Source organism: Argiope bruennichi, chromosome 1 (genome assembly GCF_947563725.1).
Source record: "Argiope bruennichi chromosome 1, qqArgBrue1.1, whole genome shotgun sequence".
NCBI lineage: Eukaryota > Metazoa > Arthropoda > Arachnida > Araneae > Araneidae > Argiope > Argiope bruennichi.
The window spans coordinates 18,307,817-18,332,661 of NC_079151.1; the positions used below are offsets into that span (position 1 = coordinate 18,307,817).

The following is a 24,845-nucleotide window of genomic DNA, read 5'->3' on the forward strand; positions in this document are numbered from 1 at the left end:
CGCAGCTTTTCATAGTTGCTTCGACATAAAGAAACCGAATAATGTAACAGTCGATGCAGAGATTACTTTAAATAGCTGGCAGCTAAATTTCTAAAATATTATTCCTTGAAGAATTCTTTTTTTTTTTTATCAAAAATTATTTTTTATAACTCTTTGAATTCATTGAGTACTTGAAAACTTTGAAATATTCATTTATTGTCATTTTCTATTGAGGATATGAAGCTTAAATATTTATTTATTTCATAATTCCATTTAACTTGATATGATTTATGCGCATAGATATGCAGATATTCTCTCCTTTTTGTAACTGCAATTACGATATTCTGAACACTTGCATATTCTCGAGGACATTACCCAATTGTAATATTTTTACGACTTGCTTATCAATTAATCCTTATTTTAGTTCCATATAAGTTTGCCACTTGATAGAAGATTGATTGATTAACAAGATTACCAAAAACTAATGAAATCAAATTGAAAATAAAAATCTAATATGGAGAAAATAATGGAAAGAAATTACGTAGTGTAATCAGTTGTAAGAAAATACTTATAAATAAGTAATCACTTATAAAATAAAAATCATATTATACAAAATTTAATATTTTCTTTAAAAGAGTCGCAAAAGCCCATTATGGCCCAATTCTGATAAACGTATGAGACGTAAAAATCACATGTTCACACTATTTTAATATGTTAAGAGATGAATATGAATCAAAGTTTGCTAGGTTTGTTTGCGCTTCATTCCTTCATTATAAGTAACTGGACATTAATCCTTTAATGGTCGCTCCCACAACATGTTTTGCGATGTTTTTATATAAAAAAAAGTATATAGTAAATATTGTACTCATCATGAAATTCGAATGCAAGATTTTGACGAATCTCCACATTTCAGACAAAAAAAAAACATTTTTGGAAGATGTCTATATGATCTTTACAGCAAATTTAAAAATTTCTATCAAATTTTGTGCAAAATTCATTCAGAGGCAATCTGTCTGTCCGGCTGTTCGTATATAAGTTTACAAGATAATTAAAAAGCTAGATGAATAAAATTCAGTACACAGAGATAACACCCATGAAATTTTGAGCCCACTTAACAGAGATAACCCAAAAACGCAATGGCTTAAGTATATCAAATTTGGTATGTAATTTTGTGGCTGCAATTTTAGTTCTGTGTCAAAAGCTGGTTTCAATCGTTTGAGGAAAATCGCGTCTAAACCAACAAGTTCATCTTTATTGGAGAGTATGTGAGACAACTCCCACTAGTTTTATTTATATATATGTATTCCAACATATTGAATTATTTTGTGAATTTAGAAAATGTTTTTAAAAAAAATTAATTCATCAAAAATATTGCCGACCCGTGGCGAAGTTTGACTGCATAGACGTTCGACTATTAAAATGTTATTAATTAGAAGTAATGAAAAAAAATCCAACAAACTGAAGACAGTCTAATTGATTACAACTTCTTTTTTTCTCATCCACAGCTCTCCGTTTCAAATGGTCGATTTATTTAATTCAAATTGAGTTAGTTTCGAATAAACGGTTTATTCTATAATCTGATGTACTTAAAACACATCAAGGTTTCAAGTGAATCCCATTCCCGTGTCTCGCATAGACACTAAACTCCTTAAACTACCATGAATTAAATAAATGTTCTAAATTTATATACAAAGTTTCAATTTTTATAAACACTTGCTTCTTTGTTTCGAAACACAGAATAAACAAAAGAACAAAGACAACGGTAAAAAATTTTATTCCTTTTGTTTGGTATCTCTTCTCAATTTCCTTTTTTCCTCTTGGAATAGATTTTCTAAGGAATATCTTTTCCATTCTGATTAATTTTGGAACAAATTCAAATTGAATGTCAATAATTATGGGTCAGACCGAAAACTTATTTCCTTTCACCTAGCAGAAAGAACTCTATATAAATAAGTTTCTTATGCGATTCCCTAGAAATGCATTATTTATCTACAAAGTTTAATAACATCTAGAGAATTTTTTCCTATTTGAACGCAAACGATAATTCAAAATATTTGAATGCATTTTGGTAGAATTACAAAATACATTAAGAGTTGTAGTTTAGTTTAAAATTCTTTTCAGGGAAATGAAATCGTTTTCAAATACAGAGTATGCTTTTTCATAATAAATAAAAAAGCTATTTTTTTATAAATTTAGTTTTTCATTTTACTTGGATATCTTTTCCCTCATTTGAATGAATCGCAATTTTTAAAAGCGACAATAAATTTGTTCCTTACTGCTGTTATTTACATTTCGGTTTAAGCGTCATTTTGACTGTTTACTTTAATTATTTAAACACGAATCTTAGTCGTGCTAAAAAATATTATCAAAACAATGAAAGGAGAGGAATACATAAATCAATCGATGAATGTTTTAAATGATGTTCATGGAGAAAAAGTGGATTGTTTCAACATATTTAGCACGTTTGCATTTTATGTGGTTGGTCAGAATGTTCACATCGAAGAGAATTTATTGGGAAAATGACAGAAATTTGTGTTTTGCGAGACCTTATTTTTGAAAAAAGAAGCAAATACTTCCAATAAGTATACATAATACTGTTTACAAGCCTGCTGCTGTTATAGACCTGTCCCAAAGTAATAAGAACTTTTTTGCTTCAATTCACCTGAATCTAGTTATTACTGGCTACAAATTTGCCAATATAATGATATACTAGCCTTCGTATCGAAAAGAACAGAAATAAGTATTGACTGTGTATTTTGATCTTATTGCTTCAAAATACACAGTCAAATATATCACCAAAATTAATTTTATGTAGTCAAACTAATTCAGATGCTGGATGTGGTCACTTTTATATATTGATTTCAGTGCAACCGATACTATGGGGATGTCAAGCGCAATGTTATTCAAACAGAAATGATAGAATCGTGTTCAAAAGAATCATTTCTAAACTATAAAAAACCACTTATCTCATCAGATTACTTTTAGATTTAAAAGGAAGCGATGATCTGTACGTTTGGCAATTTTGATGAAAGTAATATTTTGCTAAAATGTGTTTAGTGTTATCACACCTGTTTTTACGCATGGCCAACTTTATATTGGGTTTTTCAAAGACCAGGAAAGTTGAAAGTGTTACAGTGGTCTTTCCGATGAAAGAGGTTATGTTTGTGTTGTGAGAGGTATTAGTAGTGTTTGTGCTGTGTTGTTGTTTGAGACGTTTGTGTTATGTTATGAGGTTATAGAAAAGCAATGAAATCATTCATATAACCATTATGAGATAGCCCGGTATGTAGCTTATATTTTTATTTGTGATCTCAATAATTTTCCGAATGTCTATCAATTGTTTTACAGATCTATCAGTTCTAAGAAACATTAATGCATTGATTAGATATATAAATGCAAGAATGTTGTTAAGCTGGAAATCAGCTCTACACTTTTCTTTTTACATTTTTGTAATTTTTTTAGATATTTTCATTCGCCTATTGAATTTAAAATCATACCTTTAATAAATAAAAAAAATACCCTTTTCAAGGCCAAAAAATTGTATTTTATGTTGATGAAGGTGAAGACATAAAAAGGAAAACAATGTAAAAAGGATAGTTATTAATTTACAATTGTGCTAAGATGTCATACAGTAGGTTCTTTATTATTATCCTCAAAATAAATTTATTTAGATTTTAATCTTGGAACTCTTTTTACCTTTATTGTGGTCTAAAATGTGAAGATTCGTCAAAATCTAAAGCTCGAAATATTTGACCATGACAATACTTTCTCATATATTTCGTATAGAAAAAAATAAAAAAATGAAATTGCTCTTTCATCCCAACAACACATATTGTTTTGTAAAAAGGAGGAAGGCATTTCTCGTAAGAATATCAATTTTAAGGTCAGAGGTGAGCTCTAATTTAATTTTGGTAATAAGAAAAATTGTTTTATGTAACTTTTGTTACAATATTTCAAGGAAGAAAAAACGCATTTAAGATTTTTTTTTCTTTTTATCAGTTTTCAAATAAAGCAAAACATTATTTCTGATACCTAATTATTCGTTCAGGAAACTTAACGTTTCGTTTCAAATTCTCATACTGATATTAAATTTACTATGTAGCGAAAACCTTTTTACACAAATTTACCCAGATGTGAATACTCTTGAATATTTGAATTTTAAAATTATATCTAAGCTTTGCATTCTCCATCAACAAGGATTATTTCAAGTTACGAAGGAAAATAAATCCTTTCTTAAGATCCAGAATAGCCGACTTTCACTTGAGATAAATAATGGACGTAATTACTGCCAACTAGATTTTCTCCGAAATAGGAAATTTAATAGAAAGGAAGAAATCGATGTATCAAAACAACAAAGCTGTAGTTGCATTTTGCTCTTCTTTTCAAAAGAAAGGAACATCGATATGAAATTTTTTACTGTTTCCTTTGCTTACAAAAACTTAATGAAGGCAATATAAGACATAAGATTTAACCTTTAGGCCAGATTTACATCATGAATGAAGAAAAATTCAGAAGAAAATATTAAAAAATAATTTTGGTGAATAAAAACTTGCATGAGTTATAAAATATTCCCTACAATTTTGAAAATTCCTTCCGTTGTCAATATGTTTGAATCCATTTTCGAGAAGTTATACTGAAAAAAGAAGCCCTGAAATTTTTAAAAGCCTTTTAGAGAAAGATATGCTTACTATTTATACATTGTTTATGAATTTGGAAAAAAAAATTCGCTTAAATTTGCTGACTTTTACAGTTTCGATGCTAGAATAAAATACTATGCAAAAGTGATCTTGCTTTAGTTACGAATTATAAAAGCAGTTCTCTACTTTGTTTTCATGAAGTGTTCAATAATTTTAACTTAAATCTCAAGAATGTGTTGTTTTATTTCTCTAAATTAAGATTAAAAATGTTTTAAAATAAGTATTACATTTTTTTGTAAACTATGCAAATTTTTTTAGGAAGTCTTATTTCCACAAATAAATATTCATTTCTGTTAAGGAATTGCCACTGATTTTTAAGCTTTATTAATTGTTAAATGTTATTCATATTTTTAATATACTTAATTTGGATCATAATCGAACATGTAATAAATAATATTATTATCTTTGAAAATACAGTTCGCATCCATTTTGAGTAATTAATGAATTGAATCAATTTTGAAGTATCATGTTATTTTAATATCATCATAAAATAGCCTTTTCTTTCATCTGATACCCACACATATAACCAGGCAAAAGAAGTCATTCATATGGATAACTGAATCTACATTTAAGTCCTTGTTATATAGGACAAACCAGAAAAATTATAGGATTCAATGACTTTTTGCCAATCTTTCCTTAGACAGAATATGCAAAAAGATTAACAGTTTAAGATAAGTAGACTTTAGAAATTTTTTAAAGAAACGTATAAACTGATTATTTCTGAAGTATTTTAACATTCTGAAAAATTTTGCATTTTCTTTATATTATTTTATATTTTCCAGTTTCCAACAACTGTTATAAAATATTGCAAATATATTTTTTTAGATAATTATTTTTTAAAATTTTCTAGAGATACTTTCAATGTTTTTTCCAATTTTTAGTGACTTTTTAATAAACATTTTGTGCTGTCATTTGCAATAGATAATGCACTAAAAGTTTTGTTAAATTCATAAATAAAATATAATTGGCGTTTTAATTTTTTTTTTGTTGTTGTTGAAGGAATAAAAAATGTGTTAGAAGCTCTGGTTCATTATATATTCGGTAATTTTTTTATCGAATATATAATGGATATGAATAATTTGATATTTTAAAATATTTTTAGCTAACTAGAAAACATTTTTTCATTAGTGTGTAAATATTGAATTTCGAAAATTTCAATATTTTCACTTGGTTTAAACTATTCTTCGCATTCAAAGTTAGGAGAACTTCATGAAACTATGCATGAAGGCATTTATCATGTAAATTCGATCGCTCATCCACTGTTATTGGAATTTAAAATGTTCAGACAAACCTTATTTTGAAGCAAGAGTCGCTGATAAATCGAGCACAGTACAGAATAGGAAACGAGCAACAAGATGATTTTAATATCTACCTATTTTAGAGAGATATTATTGAAAAAATTTTAAAGCTGCAAACTTTCAAAATTTATTATTGAAATTTATGTACTAAATAGGGCCACGATAAATTATATGTATTTCTACTCAATTTTTAATAATAAATCAGATATCCATAAAATAGTGGCTGTTTCCAGACTTCATAACAATCAAAATGATACTTGGAAATTTCATTACGGTAACGGTCAATGCGACCGGTAATTTAAAATACAATTTTTTAGCTGGTCCTTTCAGAAGTAGTACGATATAAGGTGAATTATGTTTAACAAGGAATTTGTTTCTGATATACACTCTCGCACTAAATTTTTTATGCAGCACAAATAGTGAACTAAAGATTCACATTCTATTTGATTTCCTATTTCCTTCAATTCTGCTACAACGATTTTATTCTTACTTATGTCATACATCAGTAATTTAAAATTCTTGCACAATTTCTTGATTTATTCCACAATTAATATCTTATTTTTCATGTGGGGGAATTGAATTCTGGTAAATATAAATGATTCTAAGTTGAAAATCTACTGCATATGAAACCTACCTATTTCTTTTTAACCCTTAAAAGGGCCATTTTTTTTCTAGTCGTATTATTCTAAAATATTTTTAGGCTTGAAATAAGAATAAGAAAAGGGATTCATTTAACTTATTAGATAAATTTAATTTGATTAATTAATTAATTTGGTTAATTATGGTTTGGTTTGGTTAATTAAGTAACAAGTCAAGGCACATAATTTTGTGTAAGATAAAGAACTAGATATAACAAATACACAGATACAACAAATACAACATGGTTCTTTTAAACAGGAAATATATGAATCAGCATAGTTACATTTAAAATAAAACCTACCGGAGTGGTTTTAACAAAATTTCTCGCATACTAATAAAGGTGTTTATTAGTATGTTATTAGTATTAGTATTTAAAGGTGTTTATTTTATGGTAAAGGTGTGTCCCTCTTTCTTTTCCTGTACAAAATTGTGGATTTTTTGAAAGACCATGAACACCACGAGTGTTTAGACTTTTAATTTCAGAGTACAGTACATGAGAAATGTGTGATTAAGTAAGTAAAGTAAAGAAAATCTATATTTGTGTATCATTAAGTACATACAATTAGAGAATAATAATTTCAAAAGATCCTATTAGTATGCGATCTTTGACTATTAATCATTGCTAGAGGAACCAGAAAACCGAATATGTATTTTGGGTGTCTTTTTCTGACCGAAAGAAATCCAAATTTTGATATAGAATTAGAATTGTGATCATAAGATCTCATACCAAATTTCATTTATTTTTCACTGCATTTTATTACATGTATGTGAAAGTACACCTACACACCTACAAACCTACACAGAGTCAGTTCCTAGTCAGATTTAGTTTCAAAATTTGACATAGATCAACATTTTAGACGGTAAATTTGTGTACCAAGTTTTATTCATCGTGCTTTTTTCGTTTTTCAATTCTTAGTATTAGCTCACACTCTCTGTATCTTGTTGAAATTTTCAATCTTTAATAAAATACTTTTCATTCATCCACTCCAGTTCAAATACATTTTTTAAACTTGCAGTGGATGAAACTTGATGTTAATACAGTTTTTTTAAATATTAATTTATTAATTAAATTTATTCAGTAATTTCTATTTAGTCGCCAAATCCGTCACCATATCGCCAAATGGTCGCCAAGTTTGTCGCCAAGCTCTATTTTGCCACTGAATATTGTTATTCTGTCATATGTATATACATATTTATATTAAAAGTAATTATTTAATAAAAAGTAACTAAAATAAATTTTTTTCTTGACCTAAGTAGGAATTGACTTAAAACTTTTTGTTTATATATTATTTGTTTATTTATCATGTTAACTTGTATTCAGATAGATGAACAGGCTGATTTCGTCTCAATGGAAATTACTCACAATTTTGATAGAAATCTACACATTTAGCGTAAAGAACCATATACCAAATTTCATCCATCTAGATCAAAGAGTTTTTGAATTATCGTGTTCATCGACAGACAGACATAATTCCAAAACTGTATTTTTCAGGTTCAAGGAAGCCCGAGATCTGAGAATTCGCCAAAATATCCCTTTCGATTTTTTTTCCAACACTTTCTCTTCGTATATGTTGTATACGAGAAAATGAAAACAAATTAATCATATAAATTTATTGCTTTCTGTTTTTGTTAAAAATATCAACTTATTTAAATAATATTCAAACGAGAATACAAAAATTTGTACACATTTTATATTATTACCAGACATTAAGTAGATCCGAAAATATCTTGGGCTAAGTGTATTCACTCATTTCAGTTACGCAGCTAAAAATTTAATTAAACTGTTGAATCAAGAGGAAAGATAATGTATACATATTTTAGAGAATAAAATTTTATGGGTAGCATAGAACACCGATTACAGATTAATAATTTCCATAAATTTACAAGGGGTGATGGATAATTACAAGCAAATGATAGACTATTTTATGGCAAGATAAGAGTTTCCCACCTAAGGGGGCTTAGAAGGGTAATGAGATATTACGATAAGTAGACGAATCTCGTTTGTTTACTCCATGATATACGAATTTAAATACTAGCTGTAAATGAGGGCGATAAAATGATAGCCTAAACATAAAATTGTTGTGTGTTATTAGCGCACTTTGCCTTTGGGATCGTTAGCAAATGTTACAACTAGGGTTTTAGAATTTCAGTCTTTAATATAATTAATTGCCATTTAATTAAATGTTCATGTTTTCCTCATCAGCTAATTATCAAGATAAAATTTATAATTCTAAGATATAATCACATTACTTATTCATAATTTTATTTTAACTAAAAATCAGCATATTTAAAAATAATTATTTATTTTATTTTTGTATTAAATTTCCTTTTTGAAAATCTCGCCAACATTGACTACATTTTATTTTTCTTATCGGCGCACGTAATAAGATTTCTTAAAATTTTTAAATATTTTGAGTTATCAGTAAGCTTTCCAAATTTAAGTCATGAAATATTTAAAATTTAAGAATAAATTCGACTTTGATAAATTCTCCATTTTTGAACCACCCCCTGAGTTTAAAATATTCAATACCAGGATTACATTTGTTTACGATTCCCTGTACGTGAATAAAGTAACTCATATTAACTTTAATTGTATTAAACTGAACTTATAAATAAAATTCGGAATGTGATCTTCATACAATATTATATATATAGAGAGAGATTATTTGGAATAAAACTAGTCAATAGATAGATACACATTTTTGATACTTTGTAATATTTTTCAATACGGTAGGGGAAACAACATCGTCATATTGGTAAACATTATTTTATCTTAATCTTTTGGTTGATAAAATAAAAAAAAGTAATAGAGTATTAGTGATTTTAATCCCTGAAAAACATATTTGCCGGATAAATTTAGAAAAAGACAATACCTGAGTTATTTTTGTTTATATTTTTCATTGTGTAAACATAATAACAGCGAACTCTTTTTTTTTCTGCTTCAAAACAGTTTCAACTTCGAATTCAAATTGCGGCTCTCGAATTAATGAATGCAAATCGGATTTTCCATAGCTTAAAATAGTTCTATTAAAATGTAAATATCTTGTAAATATATCTAAATAAAATATAACTTAAAATGGAAAATTTTTCTTTCGAAAAGAAATTCCTACCGTTGCTCCTAGAAATTTTAACTCTTAAAAATACGAATTGGATATATATAATCATTGATTTTTCTATCATTAATGAAATGAGTTTTGTGCTTCTTAAATTACAGAAAAAGATTGTTAATGAAGAGGATGATAACAATGAAATTTTAACCTTCTAATCAGTAACCTCTTTACACCCAGTCGTTTTTTTTTTAAGTTATTGTACAATAATATAACTACTTTTAATTTATAATATAACGGATTATTGTGAAATAATTGTGACGCTAGTTCTCCCCTGCTTGAGGGAAAAGAAAATAGATTCTAGAGATAAATATTTTTTTCTCTTCAGAGGTTTATCAAACAGAGTTTTTAAAACCATGATGAAAATAATAATTTAGTATAGAATTATATACTTACACATCACTTCTTGAGGTATATATTTGGTCTTCCAAAGATTCAATAGCCATCCATTTGACTGGAACACGACCCTGAAATAAAAACATTTAATAAAAATACACTTTTTACCAAAGTAATCAGTAATTATTTCTTTTTTCGATGTCATTTATTATTTATTATTTATTTATTTATTTACTAATTTAAAAATCATGTTGCTTGAGATTAAAATCCTTTCACTTAAAATATTTTAAAGGTAAAAACTACCTTTGTATAAAATTTTATAACATACAAAAAACTTTTATCGTCTGACATTTCAAATTAAAATCAGAATATCAACTAAACCATAAAATTTTCAAAAATCGCAGACAGAAATTTTTTTTCCTAAAGTTATCAACGTTTTATTAGTACATTAAATTTTGTTTAAAATCGTTTGCAAATATTGAATAATTTATAAAATTTTAAAAAAGTATTTGAATTGAAGAAATAATTGCACAGAAATGAATTTGGAATTATTGCATGGTTCCATATTTGTTATTGATGACTATATTCTTGGTTTTCCAATTCCCCGCTCGTGATGATTTGGGACTGTCGCTCATAGCCCGAAGTCGCAGTTATCATTGGTTTCATTTGCTCAATTTTTTTTTACTTTTCTTGCTTTCCTTTGAGTTTAAGCGACTGACTTAAGTTTGCTTTTAAACACTATAAAAATCCTACTTTAAAACCAATAAAAGCATCGTTAATAGACATAATAAAAATAAGAGGAAAATAGCAGTGGAACATTTCAAAGTGGAGGAAAAGCAAAATTGTGGTTCATTTCGAATTAATTGAATACTGGTTTAATTTTTCTACTTTGAATTTTTTTTTGTCATACAATAAATATGTAAAATTTGGTAGAAGTTCGGTTCACTAGTTTGGGGGTGGGGAGTATTATGTGGAATTTACATAGATTATATCTATGTAAATTATCTCTATAGATTATATCTATATATACATAGCTACAATATATTTTGTCTATATTAAGATTGCAATAACGGTCAAATTTATTTTAAAGTTCTTTTGAAAATCAAAACGCAGTTTCGAAATTTTTTTCTTTCGTTTTCAAATTGAGAGAATTCGATCCATACATATGCAGAATTTTATTTTTAATATAAAATTTGAAATACAGTAAAACATCGTTACTATATCTTATAAGATAATGCCATAGAAAACGTATAAGTGAAAAAATGTTGAAATCGAAATTTTAATAGACAGTTTTGATTATTAAAAATTTAATGCTACAAATGCTAAATCAGCTAAAAATACGGATTTTTTAGATGCTTCTAGTATATTACCACATAATGATGAAAATGAATCTTAGTTAAAAAATAATTAATATAAATAAACAAAATATTTTATTCTCAAGAATGAAAAACTGTATCACAAAAATAAAATACTGACTTTTCACCCAGAAAAATAAATTTTTCTAAAATAGTATTATTCTTGGAAAATTTTTTAAAGATATGTTTACTCCTGAAGGAGTCCTGCTCAAAGAAAATATATCATAATAAGTAAAGTTATTTAGAATACTAAAAAAAAAAACTTAAATATTATACTTTTTTAGGATTAGGCTTTGCATATCAAGGAGGTAATATATATTTATAAAATAAATTATTGGAACAAAAACTTACTTTTGTTTTCTTCAGATAGGCATCGCCTTCATAGATGTCTCTAGAGAGGCCGAAATCAGAAATTTTAACTACTCTGTGCTTCGCCAAAAGTATGTTTCTTGTAGCCAAATCTCTGTGAACGAGCTGGAAATAAAATATAAGCAAGAAAATTTTTAATATATAAAGAATACATCATAAATGTATATAAAAAGAGATTTTATAAACCACTGAATTAAAAAAATAGTGAAAACAAACAGTTATCGTACCAAATTCTAAATCTGTATAAACATTGTTATATTATAAAAAAAACAAACTGAGTCACTGTCAATTTGAAAATGTGACACGAGTATCTAATATAAAAGTTAAAAAGTTATTTTGTAAGTAAAGAAGGCTTTGAATTAAAACCATTATGGTTTGTTGAAAACAAATTTAGAGTTTTTTTTTATGTATCAAATTTTTTAAATTTTTTGTTTTCTGCTTCATTTTTACGGCAAAAATTTACTCATACAGAGGCTCTAATAATTTTTGTTTTGTTTTAAAAAAAGTTTAAGGTTACTTCTTTCACGGAAAAAACATATGAGTATTAAACACAAACTCATGAAACTTTTTAATTATTTCTTTAAATAACAATGATCAAGGTTGCTTAGTGAAAAAGGCTGAGCTTCGTGTGTGGAGGATCGTTAGTTCAAAACCCGATCTCAATGAAGATTCGCATATCAAAAAACTTTTAGCGTTTGTGACGTGGAACTTTAGAAACTGGGATATCGGATTAGATATCGTTGTTTTCAATCAACCTCGGTTCAAAATGATGTGGTCTGCTGTTAAATATTTTTTTTATACTCTTCGAAATGAGACATTAATTATATAGAGTTTACCAAATTTAAAGGAAAAATGCCCTACGCTATATATATAGCCTCACCTCAAATTCAATAAAAGTATTAATATTATAAATTAGCTTGTGGAAAAAGAAAGTCATTTGAAGCTTTTAATGTACTATTTTGAAACCAGCCGAGGACTACAATGGGGTGGAATTGTTTACTAAAAATCATGATCAAATGATAAAGTTATGTCTGCGCCAACAACATTTACTTTCATACTGCAATTATAGAAGAATATTTGACATTTGAGAGCCTATATAGTGCGCTACTAACGGGGCTAAATGCATGGCGAGATCGAGTTTCGAACTTGAGCCCTTCTATCCTCAATTTGCAAAGCTTAAGTTTGACATGTAAATAGCCGATATTCAATCTTATGAAAGGAAAAGAAAAGCGTTACAAGAAAAAGTGGGGCATTTTCCATTTTTTTGCTTGTATACATATGATAATAAGCAAGCACGTTAAAGAAGCTTTAAAAAAAGTTTCTTTTACAAATTTTTTGCAAACATTTTTTAAATATATCCCTTTGTTTTAAAACTCTAACATACGCAAACAATATGTACGGTTATTTTGGTGCTTCTATCTTTATTATGAATAATAATAGAGTTCCAAACGAATACTGATCTCTTCCAAACGAAATGTTTGCTTTCATCCATCACTACTGTTATGCGTCGTAGCTGTTAAAAAAATAACGTTTCTTTCATATTCCTAATAAACTTAAAATCAGCCATGCGACAGACTAATCATGTTAATGCTGGAAATAGTTAGACTGGTACATGGTTTGCAATTTTTCTCCCATGTCAGCAGAAAGACGATCAATCATTTGAAGACAGAAAGTGATTAATTTCTGTGGTTGTATGAGAATGTTCTGAGCAATCTCCATTTCTGTTCACAATCTGTCGTTTTTTCAGAATCTTTGCGCATACAGGATAAATCTAAAATATTTTTATAAAATGAGACTTCACAAAACTAAATCTATTTATGTTGTATTATAAAGCAATCAATCTGTTTAAACATTTAACATTTAAAAATATGAAAATAAAAATCATAAAATTGAAAAATTAGCCTAATATGGATTTCATTAAGAAACTACAAAAAACAATATGTAATCAGAAATGATAATCACAGTACAAGAAAAAAGAATTACAAATAAAAAATGAAAATTTAGAATAGATTTAAAAACCAAAAGAAAGAGCATTAAGCCCAAGAAAAACGCATGAAAGAAATTTAAATTACATTTAGATTAAAGGAATGCAACTTATTAATTTAATTAAAATAATTTAGGAATATTTAAATTGCATCATAAAACCCCTAAAATTTAAATTTATTTTCAAATAAAGACTCGCGAAATGTTGCAATCCATAGTATTTTAATTAAAAATTCTATAAATCTGAACTCGAACCTTTCTAAATCTAAATTTACAAGACACTAAATAAACTGAAGAAGGTTTAGGAGTATGTCAACAGACCATACTGTAATTTTCAATTCAACCAATGGTTATAACTAAGGAAGATTAATAAAAGATACATAAAATTAGATATTTGAAAAAACATTTTACTTAAATCCTACTAGCTGCCTTTGGCGACCAGTTTGTTCGGCCAGATTATTGACTTTTTAAGCTATAAATAATTAATATAAAATGCATACTGTTTTAAAATGTCATACTTTTTCTTGGATAAGATTGAAAAAAGAAATCATGAATTTAATTAAATAAGTCGAAACAAATTATAGTGTGCACAATTTAAAAAGTACAAACATAATAAAAGTGGAAGTGAAAATCCTACTTCAAAATTAATGTCCGAAGAGAGCATTTTTTAAACCTTAATTTTAACGTTGGCAAAAGCCTGCCCTTCAATGTTTGAATTAAATTCCATAACATTAAATATTAATTTTGACAAACATTTAAAAATTTATTAAAAATAAAGCAAACATAGTGCATACATGAAAGAGATATAAATAAAAATGTATTTTTGTAGTTGTTTTGCAAATATATAAATTATGCAAATATCTTAAGTCACAGCGTAATCCATTTAGTAATGTTTAAGTCTATTTTCGAGCTCGATTAGGTTTGTTTGATGCCTATTTTGTTATTTCTGTTGGATTTCATTTTCTCTGAGTGTATAAGAGTTTTTCATGTACCTTGTACAGAATATTTCTAATAATACTTTGCAGCTTCATTCATTAACAAAGCACTGAATTAATACAGATGTAAAAAGCTGAAAAGTTCGTACAGTGTCATTTGTTTGCCTATGACTGTTGCCATTCGTCAATAAATAATAAGAGCATTTTAGTGCCTCGCAAGTTAGCGTTATATATAAGTGGATATTATTTGTGGAATCTAAAAAAGAAAATTAAAAAAGTTTGTTATAAAATGAAAAAAAAATGATAGGGTAGAAATCACGCACACCTTCTAACCTCTTATTACACCAAAATCTTGAAGAAAACGCTTTAGCAGGAAATTAATATTCAAAATTTCTAGGAAAACAATCTTTTGTAAAGAGAATTCTGAGAAATATTAACTTTAAAATTCTAAAAATAGTATGAATATAATAGTTTTCATATAATGCGATGCTCAAATAATAAAAGGTGATTTTAATTATGTTATTTTGTAATCATAGTTTTGAAATTATTTTATTCTTCACACATGCATTCATTTAATAATTAGTTAGTACATTCAGTATCTAAAGCAATTGCATAACGAATAATCATTAAATTTTTAACTGATTAAAACTTGTTTTAAACATATACAAAATAAATTCGAAATTCTACAGTTACACCCTATTAAGCTCAAGAGTACACAGCCACCACACAAATTCTTTAAAATTGGCAGTCAATGAAGCTGAAAATTTAACTCATCATTTTCGTCCTGGAAAAACTGTAAATGGAGTGAAATTCACACTGTCTTGAGGACTCTGCTTTTCTTCTTGGCCAATGATCAACTTATGCTATATAATATGAAATGAGCTTTCAGATAAAGTTAGAGCAGAACATTGATATGGTAGATATTCCTTTCTAACTCTTAAAGTATTCCTTACTTTCAATAATACAAGACCCTCCTCATCTGATATAACAAAAGAAAGATGTTAAAACCCGAGGAGAGTGGTCCCTTTAATTTTTTTTCCTTTTCTTTAATAAGGGTATTCTATTCTTCATTCAGCACAAAATTTTGGATCTTTCATGAGGTCAAGAATACCTTGCATGGCATTTACAAACAATAATTATGAAATACTAATCTTTAGAATGAATTTAATATTTTTACTAAATCTATCTTTAGAAATTATCTTTAGTATTATCTTTAGAAATTTTTTGTGATAATGAATCCCTGGCATGCGTTTACAAATACTTGAAAGTAAAATTTATATTTTAGATGTGTTTTTCCAAACCGATTGAAACTAAAATTTCCACAGAACTACAGATGCTCTCACAGTATCACAAAATTTGATATATTAATGTCACCCTTTAGGAGTTACGTTTACATGCGTAGGAAAATACAGACAGATTGGCGATCAATCCATTGATGGATTTGCTTCCAAATTTGATAGACATCTACATATTAATGTCACCGTTTAGGAGTTACGTTTACATGCGTATGAAAATACAGACAGATAGACGGTCAATCCATTGATGGATTTGCTTCCAAATTTGATAGATATCTACATATTAATGTCACTATATTTAGGTGTTGCGTTTACATGCGCATGAAAATGCAGACAGATAGACGGTCAATCCATTGATGGATTTGCTTCCAAATTTTATAGATATCCACACTCTAGATTTTTAATTTGTGTACCGAATTTCATCTATTTAGCTCTTCGTTTTATAGCCATTGTGTTAACTTACATTCGGACAAACTGTCAGACAGACTTCCCTTGAAGGGATTTTATTAGAAATTCGATTGAAATTTACGAATTCGGTGTAAAGCCCATACACTAAATTACACTCGATCTTACTCAAAGCCCTTTTGCGTTATCTTGGTCACAGACAGACAGATGTACTGCCGAAAATGTGTTTCTCGAATTCATGGAGGTCTAAAAAGTAGAGATTTGTAAAAAAAATAATCGAATTCGAATTTTTTAAAGATTACACGATTTTATATTTCATATAGGAGAAAATAAAAATTACTGATAAAATCTTAATATTATCCTTTTAGATCAGACTTAGCATTTTATGTGTACCGTTTGTTTAAAGCCGCCAAATAGGCTTTGGGAAGAGAAGCCAACAAGACAATTTACGTAAATGCATTTAAGAAGCACCTTCTTTATGAAATAAAATTATGAATAATTCTTAGTCCGTTAAAAATTTGTTACATACACAGTGTAAATTCTTTCCTTTTATTATTCTCTCGCATACAAATAACTTACTAAGAGAAAATATTGTAATCGTAGAAGAATTCGAAATTTTGCGGAGTCAGTCTTCTGTTTCAAACATTCACGAGACAGAGAAACAAATTTTTGGAATTATTGGAATTAATTCGAAATAATTTTATATGCAAGTCATTCCCAGGAAGTTCGTTTGTCCGAGTGCTGTAAGTACAAAACACAAAGAACTTGATGAATAAAATTTGGTATACAATTTCAGCATCTAAAACGTAGACCAAATTTTTGAACAAAGCTTTTAAAGGTCTGTCTGTATATTCGCATGCATGGAAACGCGATAACTCAAAAAATTTGTTTTCTTCACTGAATTACAAAATACAAAACACTCATGTACAGGATTCTGAACACAAAGAGTAGCCTTCAAGCCTTGTCCAGAGTTCGCAAGTTTACTCGTAGAAAGGGGAAAATAACTCGTTTATTAGGGAGTATGCGAAAAAGGTTTAGAAGACTACTCTCGATGTTTTTTAAAGAAATGTCTCTATATACAACATAACTTTAGTTTATTTAGTTCAATTTTCCTGATAGATTGATCCAATCTTCTTAAAGCTTCCGTAAAATTAAATACTGTTTAAAAGCAGCACGAGATCTTAATTGAAGCAGATTTTATAATTTTGAAGTATAATTAGAAGACGAGGACGACATTGCCTTCTTTTTATCGAGGTTTTCAAGCTACTATAGTGGGAAAATACCTTGACCCTCGCAATTAAAATCTCATTAATCTTGCATACATAGTGAATATTCGATAGGTTCAGATTTTGATCCTGAGACCATATTGTACCGAAGATGAAACATACCATTAGATCGATACCGTCCAAGAAATTGAGAAAAAGATGATCGTTGAAAGTGATAATGCTGCCAAATTAATTTATTTTTTACATCCTATCATTCATTATCATATCGAAATAGATGACAATTATTAAAATTAATCATTCGATTTCAAAAGTTTTTTTATAACGATTTGGCATTATTTCAGAAATAATACAATCAACTCAAATGCTAGATATGTGAAATCTTTTATTCTTCTATTTAAATGCGTGAATATATTCCAATACTTCATGTCAAATAAATTTTAAAAAAACATCTTAAAATTCTTTTTTCACAAAAATTTAATCCGAAATGCGTGACTATTCAGTGATGTTTCAACTCGAGTGAAAATAAAAACTCATATTTTACTATCAAAAGCAAAATAACAGAAACATATTTTCGACAGGATCATTTCAGTGATTGACATACTTCTCAAACAATGCCAAAAACGCGAGTGAAAAATTGAAAAACTTGAAAAGATCATAGAAAAGCGCGTCTCTTTGTGATGAGTGATGATGTTGTTTTTCCCGGCAAAGAATAAAGCATTGAAAAGCATTCATGACACAGGCCCGAAATGCATTTTTTTTTTTTGTGTGTGTGTGTGTGTGTGATGTAATGTATATCGGTTGAAAAGACATGGTTTCTGTCATATGATATTCTGTCGTGTTTAGTAGATCTAGAAAATATCTGTTTATTATTATTATATGTTTATTTGCAAAGATATTCCTCATGCTAGTTCATATATCTTTGCAAGCAAATAAAAAACAAATATATCAAATTGCTGTTAGGTTTATTAAATAGAATTAGAAGATGAAGAAATATAAATAAGTCAAGTTGACTTCAAGCTTATTAAATGGATCGGGCAGATGAATCAAAGAGACATAAGTGTCAGCCAAATTTCAATGATATTTTCCATATGAAAGATGCCATATTTTTAAATAATAAAAACATCTATTGGATGAAGATTACAATCAAAATAAAGAATAATAATTTTTCACTGAAAAATCCTTAATAAAACCATTTTTCATTGCTATCTGCTTCTAAGCGCATTTTGTCTTTATTTATACATTTCAGAACTATATACAAATTTTAAACAAATCACTCCTCGAATGTTATAGACTACTTCATTCAATGTTTTCACAGCTGTACTTAATTCAGTATTTCTCATATTAATGCAGCTGCAAGATATTATTAGAAATGCTCTGGAGAGAGCTGACATTTCATTAATCAGAGGAAATAATATGTTAAAGGCACCAAATTAGGATGAACCATCACTAGATGCATAATCGCTATGACTTAAATATCATCCCATAATAATTCTTTAAAAAGTCAGTTATTTGGCCTAACAAGTTGGTCACCAAAGTCTGCTATAAAGTAGAAACAAAATGTATTATTTTTGTTATTTTATGAACTATAATATGACTGAAAGTGCTACAAGTATAAATACTTTAATAAACCTAATTATATAGCAATTGCTGTTAACAGGCTGAAGCGATGAGCCTTATTATATGGCGACAGCAGATAATTAAACGGAAGTAGAAGTCAGAAGGCTTTCACTCTGATAACTTTCATTTAAAAAGTATTATCAAAGAAATCATGGAGATAATTCATTAATCTTTCATTAATCAATTGTCTGATTTATTTATTCTTGAGATTAATTTTTTTGGTTTATCTTTGATTAGGAAAGCGAGGAGATAATATAAATAGCTGATTGGAATCAAAGAAAACATTATAATTTTTCATAAAAAATTTTTGAACCTAATATATTTTATTTTTAAGTATTTTTGCTTAAAAATTTTCTCCAAACATTTTAATAGTACGAACAACAATATACCAATAAATGTCATTGCATTTGCTATACAATAAATCAGTTGTTTACAACAAACTAAAGACAAAGAATTTAAAAATGCATTCATGCTTAGCTTATACAAAAATATTATTGCAGTAATACCAGAAGGAAGTATTTAAAATTATTATTTATTACAAAGATCCCATAAGAATTTGCAAATATGTAGATGTTGATGTAAGAAGAAAGTGATTAAAAACTCCTTCAATGAAGTGACTTTATGCTTGTCAACATTTTGCATGATTACTCAAAAATTCAAAGACTTAGATATATGAAATTTGGCATGTCGTCGTGTCTTTGCTAAAATTGTAGTTTTGTGACAAATTATGGTTTCAGTCGATGGGAAAAAATGTCAAAAATACATACTCCGTTTTTTGAACTTTATTACAAAACATAAAATGGCTTGATGGCCTTGTTCAAAATTTCGAGAAAGTCATTTCTACTAGTTTGAAATAATCAGTCTTACTTTTCTTCTATAAACAGCAATTAAGTATATGTATTTTATTCCGTCCCTCCCTCGAAAAAAATTATTAAAAAATGTTAAATGTATCTTATGTGTTATACAGGATTGATGCCAGCGTCCTGGCCTATGGGTAGCGTGTCTTCCCCGTGATCTAAGCGTCCAGGGTTCGAGTCCTTGTTGTTCCTTACCTTGTGTTCTATATGTGAAGTGTGTGAAAAAGCTCTCTGTAAAAAGGGGTTGTGCAAGCGAGTGTGTGAGTGTCATTTTCATATGAGCTAAAATTAGACTTCTCCTCTCGGGTGCTCCGGAGTCTTTATCCGCAACAGCAAATGCGCCCCTCTTTCACCAATCCCTTGGACTTAGTTTGAATTGGTGTTTAATCCAAGGGGGGATAAGCAACAACAGAAATGATCATTCATGTTGAATAAGTACTCATTGTTATATTTTGGTTGCGTTATACGAATTCACATTTACGGAGATATGTTATATAGGACTCCTCTGCGCTTACCTGAATTTTGTAATTTATTCATTATGATACAGACCATGCAAATAAATTGAAGATATAATATAGCATAAGTATATACCTTCATGTCGGACAGATAGGACATCCCCTTAGCTATCTGCCAAGCGAAGGAGAGCTGTTCCTTATGAAAATAACTGTGGTTGGGTTCGTGCCGAGATCTCTCACATGGAAACTGGTAGTAATCCCTGTATCCCTCTGTAGGGCCCGGCATCTCGATTCCGTAGGTGGCATTGTACTTGCAACAGGTGTTGTGACGTCGTCTCTTGCGAAGATACGCTCTCAGCGATCCCAATTCGGCATATTCCACGATCAAGTAGAACTGACCATCTGCAGAAATAATAAAGCATAATTTTTCACATGAATACCTTATATTCGCTAACTAATAAGGACATTAACATAAGAAAGAAAAAAAATTGGGATCCTACACATACACATAATGTTTCTGACGAATAGATAAATAAAGAATGTTTTGTATAGTTGCATGGATTTGAAGCCAAGCTGATGTTACTCTTTTCTTCTAATACAGATAAAAGAAAACTGACTTTATGAAAAACGAAAACACTCATAGGGGCTATTCTAAAGAGATTTATCAAAAAGTTCCGAACAAAAAAAAATCGAGCATATCTAAATCAAAGGTTCGGAAAATTCTACTACAAGTATTCTTTTTGAGGGAAGAAAATTTCTATTCGATTGAAGAATCATTTTTTATGGTCGTTTTAAGTTTTTCATTTTTTTATTCGAATTTTTGGAACTGTTTGAAAAGTATGTCAATCACTAAAATGATTCTGATAAAAATATGTTTCTGTTATTTTACCTTTGTAGTAAAATATTAGTTCATATTTTCACTCGAGTAGATTACGATTAAATATTCACACACTGCGGATTAAATTTATTCGATTTGAAGAAACTTTCTACTTCTCCGAAATCGACAAAAAAAGTATGATAGTTTGAAAGAAATCAATATAAATGAATTATTTAGTAAAATTAATTTGAATGTTCTAAGTGCTGTTTTTAAACCATTTTTACGATATAACTAACTAAACATTTTTGCGCTTCCCAGTTTATCCTATGCATATCCCAAAGGGTGCGCGAAATTAATATTAGTACCAGAGGAAAAAACAAAAATGGGAAAATCTACAGAAATTTGTTATTTGCGTCAAAAATTTGTAATCTCCAAATTCGTATAAATTGAAATACGGAAGCGCGTTAAATAATTGTGAAAGAAGGTTAAAATAACTAAGAGTTAAAAACAAATAAAACAAGTTCTCTTTACTGAATTTAATAATTGTGGAAATAGCACATTGCCCTTGTGTGTACATTAATAATAATTATTGCGATAATTTTCAGCATTTCCTGATATATGATTCCTTTTGTACTCATTAATTTTATATAACTATAGTTAACTATATATAATTATAGTTCCATGAAAGAAGCTCAATAATAACATTTAAAATACTTTTTTATTTCAATAATTGTAAATCAATTAATTTGCTCACATGTAAGTTTTTAAAAAAAATCACAATTGAAAGTTTGTTTATCACAACTTCTTTCGGTTTGTATTAATCTTACTATAAAAAATATAATGAAAAATGAAAATAAAACCCACTATATAGTTCATTCGAATCAAAAACCTTCTTTAATCTTCGATATCATTATTAAAAAAATTATTTCTTCTAAAGGATGGTTGGTGCGGTTACAATAGTCGGGGATACTCAAAAATGAAAAACAGGTTGATAAAGGAACAAAACAAATCAAGATTAGGAACAGATATTTTGCATGACTTTATTTTATAATGGAAACTTACAGTAAAAGAAATTTTGATTTAGAAACGTAAGGAAAAATATAAATGGCATTTTTATTTTCAATTTATTATTAACATGCGTGCATCGTTTGAAAATAGATTTCTTGTATAAAGAATTGCAATGAAAGATAAATCCATGTCAGCTGTTGTTTAAAATAATAATTAAATAAATGTTTACATACATTTTTTTCTTATAAATATTAGCTTTTCAAAAATGAATCGTAAGAAATATTTGCTTCAAGAGACAAATTTTCTCTTCTAATAACAAAAAACGTATAAATCCATCTTAGTTTGTCAGAATGAATCATTTTATTTTTGTGAGCATTCTTTTCTATTTAAGATGACAGTGAAATATCACATATGATGGCAAGGCTAATAATGATTCATTACACATTTATAAAAAGAATTTTTTTTATCTTACTAATAAGACGGAAATCGGCCATAAAAGCATTTATGTGAAATCAGTTTATAACTTGAATCATTACCAGAAAAAAACGATATATATAATTTTACTGCACGGTAAAAAGTAGATTATCAAAAACTTTCTCAGAAATAAAATCTCCTTTATCATATTAATTAATTGGTTAAAATATTTATAAATTAAAATAATGTGTAAAATAATATATAATAAATTATTTATAATAATAAAATTTGTATTATAAAATATAATATTTGAATGTAAAAAAAATATAGATAAAGATTATAATGATAAGACCAATAGATAAAGATATAAAAGATATAAATGACCAATAAGTTTCTTAATTGTAAAACTAGGTCTGTGGCTCTCAAATAATTTATGAAATATTTTCGCTTACAAATTTGGCTCTTTAGAGGTAAAAGTTTGCCTCAAAAGTCTAATCCCTAGATTATTTGAGGGGCCGTGGTGGCCTGGTTGTAAGGTCTCGACTCCGGAATAAGACAGTTTCAGGCTCGAGACCCAACTCCAATGAAGAATCGTCGTGTAAGCGGTCTGGTACACGTTAAATCCGTCGGGGACAAACGTACTCCCGTTGGTGTTGTGTGATGTGGAAGAGTGGAGAGGGGGGGGGTCTCTACGGTGTCGTCCTCTTCATCTGATCATGGTTCAAAATTATGAGGTCCGTCCCAAAATAACCCTAGTGTTGTTTTAAAATAGACGTTAATATAATTTATAATTAATAAAATTATAATAATTTCAAATAATTTATGAAATATTTTCATGGTCGAATTCGGCTGTTTGTTATGTTGTCTTCGGCTAAAAATTTTCCCACATATAATATTTGTTTTTTAGATGTGTCTTGTTTCTGATGTACCAAGTTGTACGTAAAAAATAAATATCAGAAATATTTTTATTCTTATATTCGAAAATGAATCGGAGTCTTCTTCGGTTTGATTGTAGAGAATGTGGCAAGGAACTTACTTTTTTCCAGCGATGCTCCTAAAAGCCGGATAATATTTGGATGTGATATTTCCTTCAAAAGCAGAAACTCCGTCATCAAATCCTGCTTCTCCTGAATTCCACCATTTTCTAGAAACGAAAAAGAAAATTATAAAACTTTATTTCAAATAATTTTTTCGCTAACAACCCTCAACTTGAACATCTTTTTGAGAACTATTCCAATGAACTGGCATCTTTTAACCCTGAACAGAAAGACAGCAGCAGTGATTTTTTTTTGTTTAAATATAAAACTCATTTCATTCTTTTTTTGATATGAAGGTATGTGACTACAGTTAGGATAAACTTTCTTAAAACGCTCTAAAAAAATTTATTTTTGAATTTTTTTTTTTTTTTTTTTTGCATTAAAATATTAGATTTGGGTTTCAGATATGTTTTTCAATACTTGAATGAGAAAATTTTATTTTAAAATTGAAAAAAAAAATGGCTTTTTTTCTAAAAAGTTGTATAAAGCAAAAATCTTTTAGTTAAGAGGTTTAGCAAATGATTTGCTTGAAGTTTCGCAAAGATCTTCAGAAATATATTCTCTGGTTCCTGAATTATGAAGTAAACTGTATTTCTTTAAATATTGCACTTTTATCTATACTTATAATAAAGCTCAATGTGTGTGTGTGTGTGTTGGCTCTCTACAGGCCAGACCGTTCGACCAACAGCTACGAAATTTGACACGTGTATACCTTGGAGGCCGGGAATGTGCACCTGGGGGTTATTTTTTCGAATTTTTAATTAGAATTCTATTTATTTGAAAAATAAACAAAATTTTAGCGTGTTTCTGCTATAACTTTCGAAAATATTACCTCACAAAAAAGATTTTTACACAAAGTTAAAGATCAAAAATTTATCTTTTAAATGATACCAATGTTTTAACCTTAAAATTAAATTTCTATTTTTAATTAATTTTTAAATAAATATTTTAACTATATTTTTCAACAATTTTTTTCGTACAAAATAAAAATAAAATTTAAGCTGCACGAGCACATT

At 28.0% G+C, this 24,845-nt stretch overlaps 1 protein-coding gene across 1 annotated transcript in view; it reads right to left on the reverse strand.

The window, feature by feature from the left end:
* Positions 1 to 24,845, reverse strand: part of LOC129962693 (proto-oncogene tyrosine-protein kinase receptor Ret-like) — a 137,410-nt gene that overhangs the window by 30,501 nt on the left and 82,064 nt on the right. Inside the window, exons 11-14 of the mRNA XM_056076618.1 lie at positions 23,829 to 23,936; positions 20,690 to 20,955; positions 11,763 to 11,885; positions 10,117 to 10,187 (exon numbers count right to left, since the gene is read on the reverse strand). Coding sequence (XP_055932593.1) covers positions 10,117 to 10,187; positions 11,763 to 11,885; positions 20,690 to 20,955; positions 23,829 to 23,936 — 568 coding nt within the window. The remainder of the gene's footprint in view (positions 1 to 10,116; positions 10,188 to 11,762; positions 11,886 to 20,689; positions 20,956 to 23,828; positions 23,937 to 24,845) is intronic.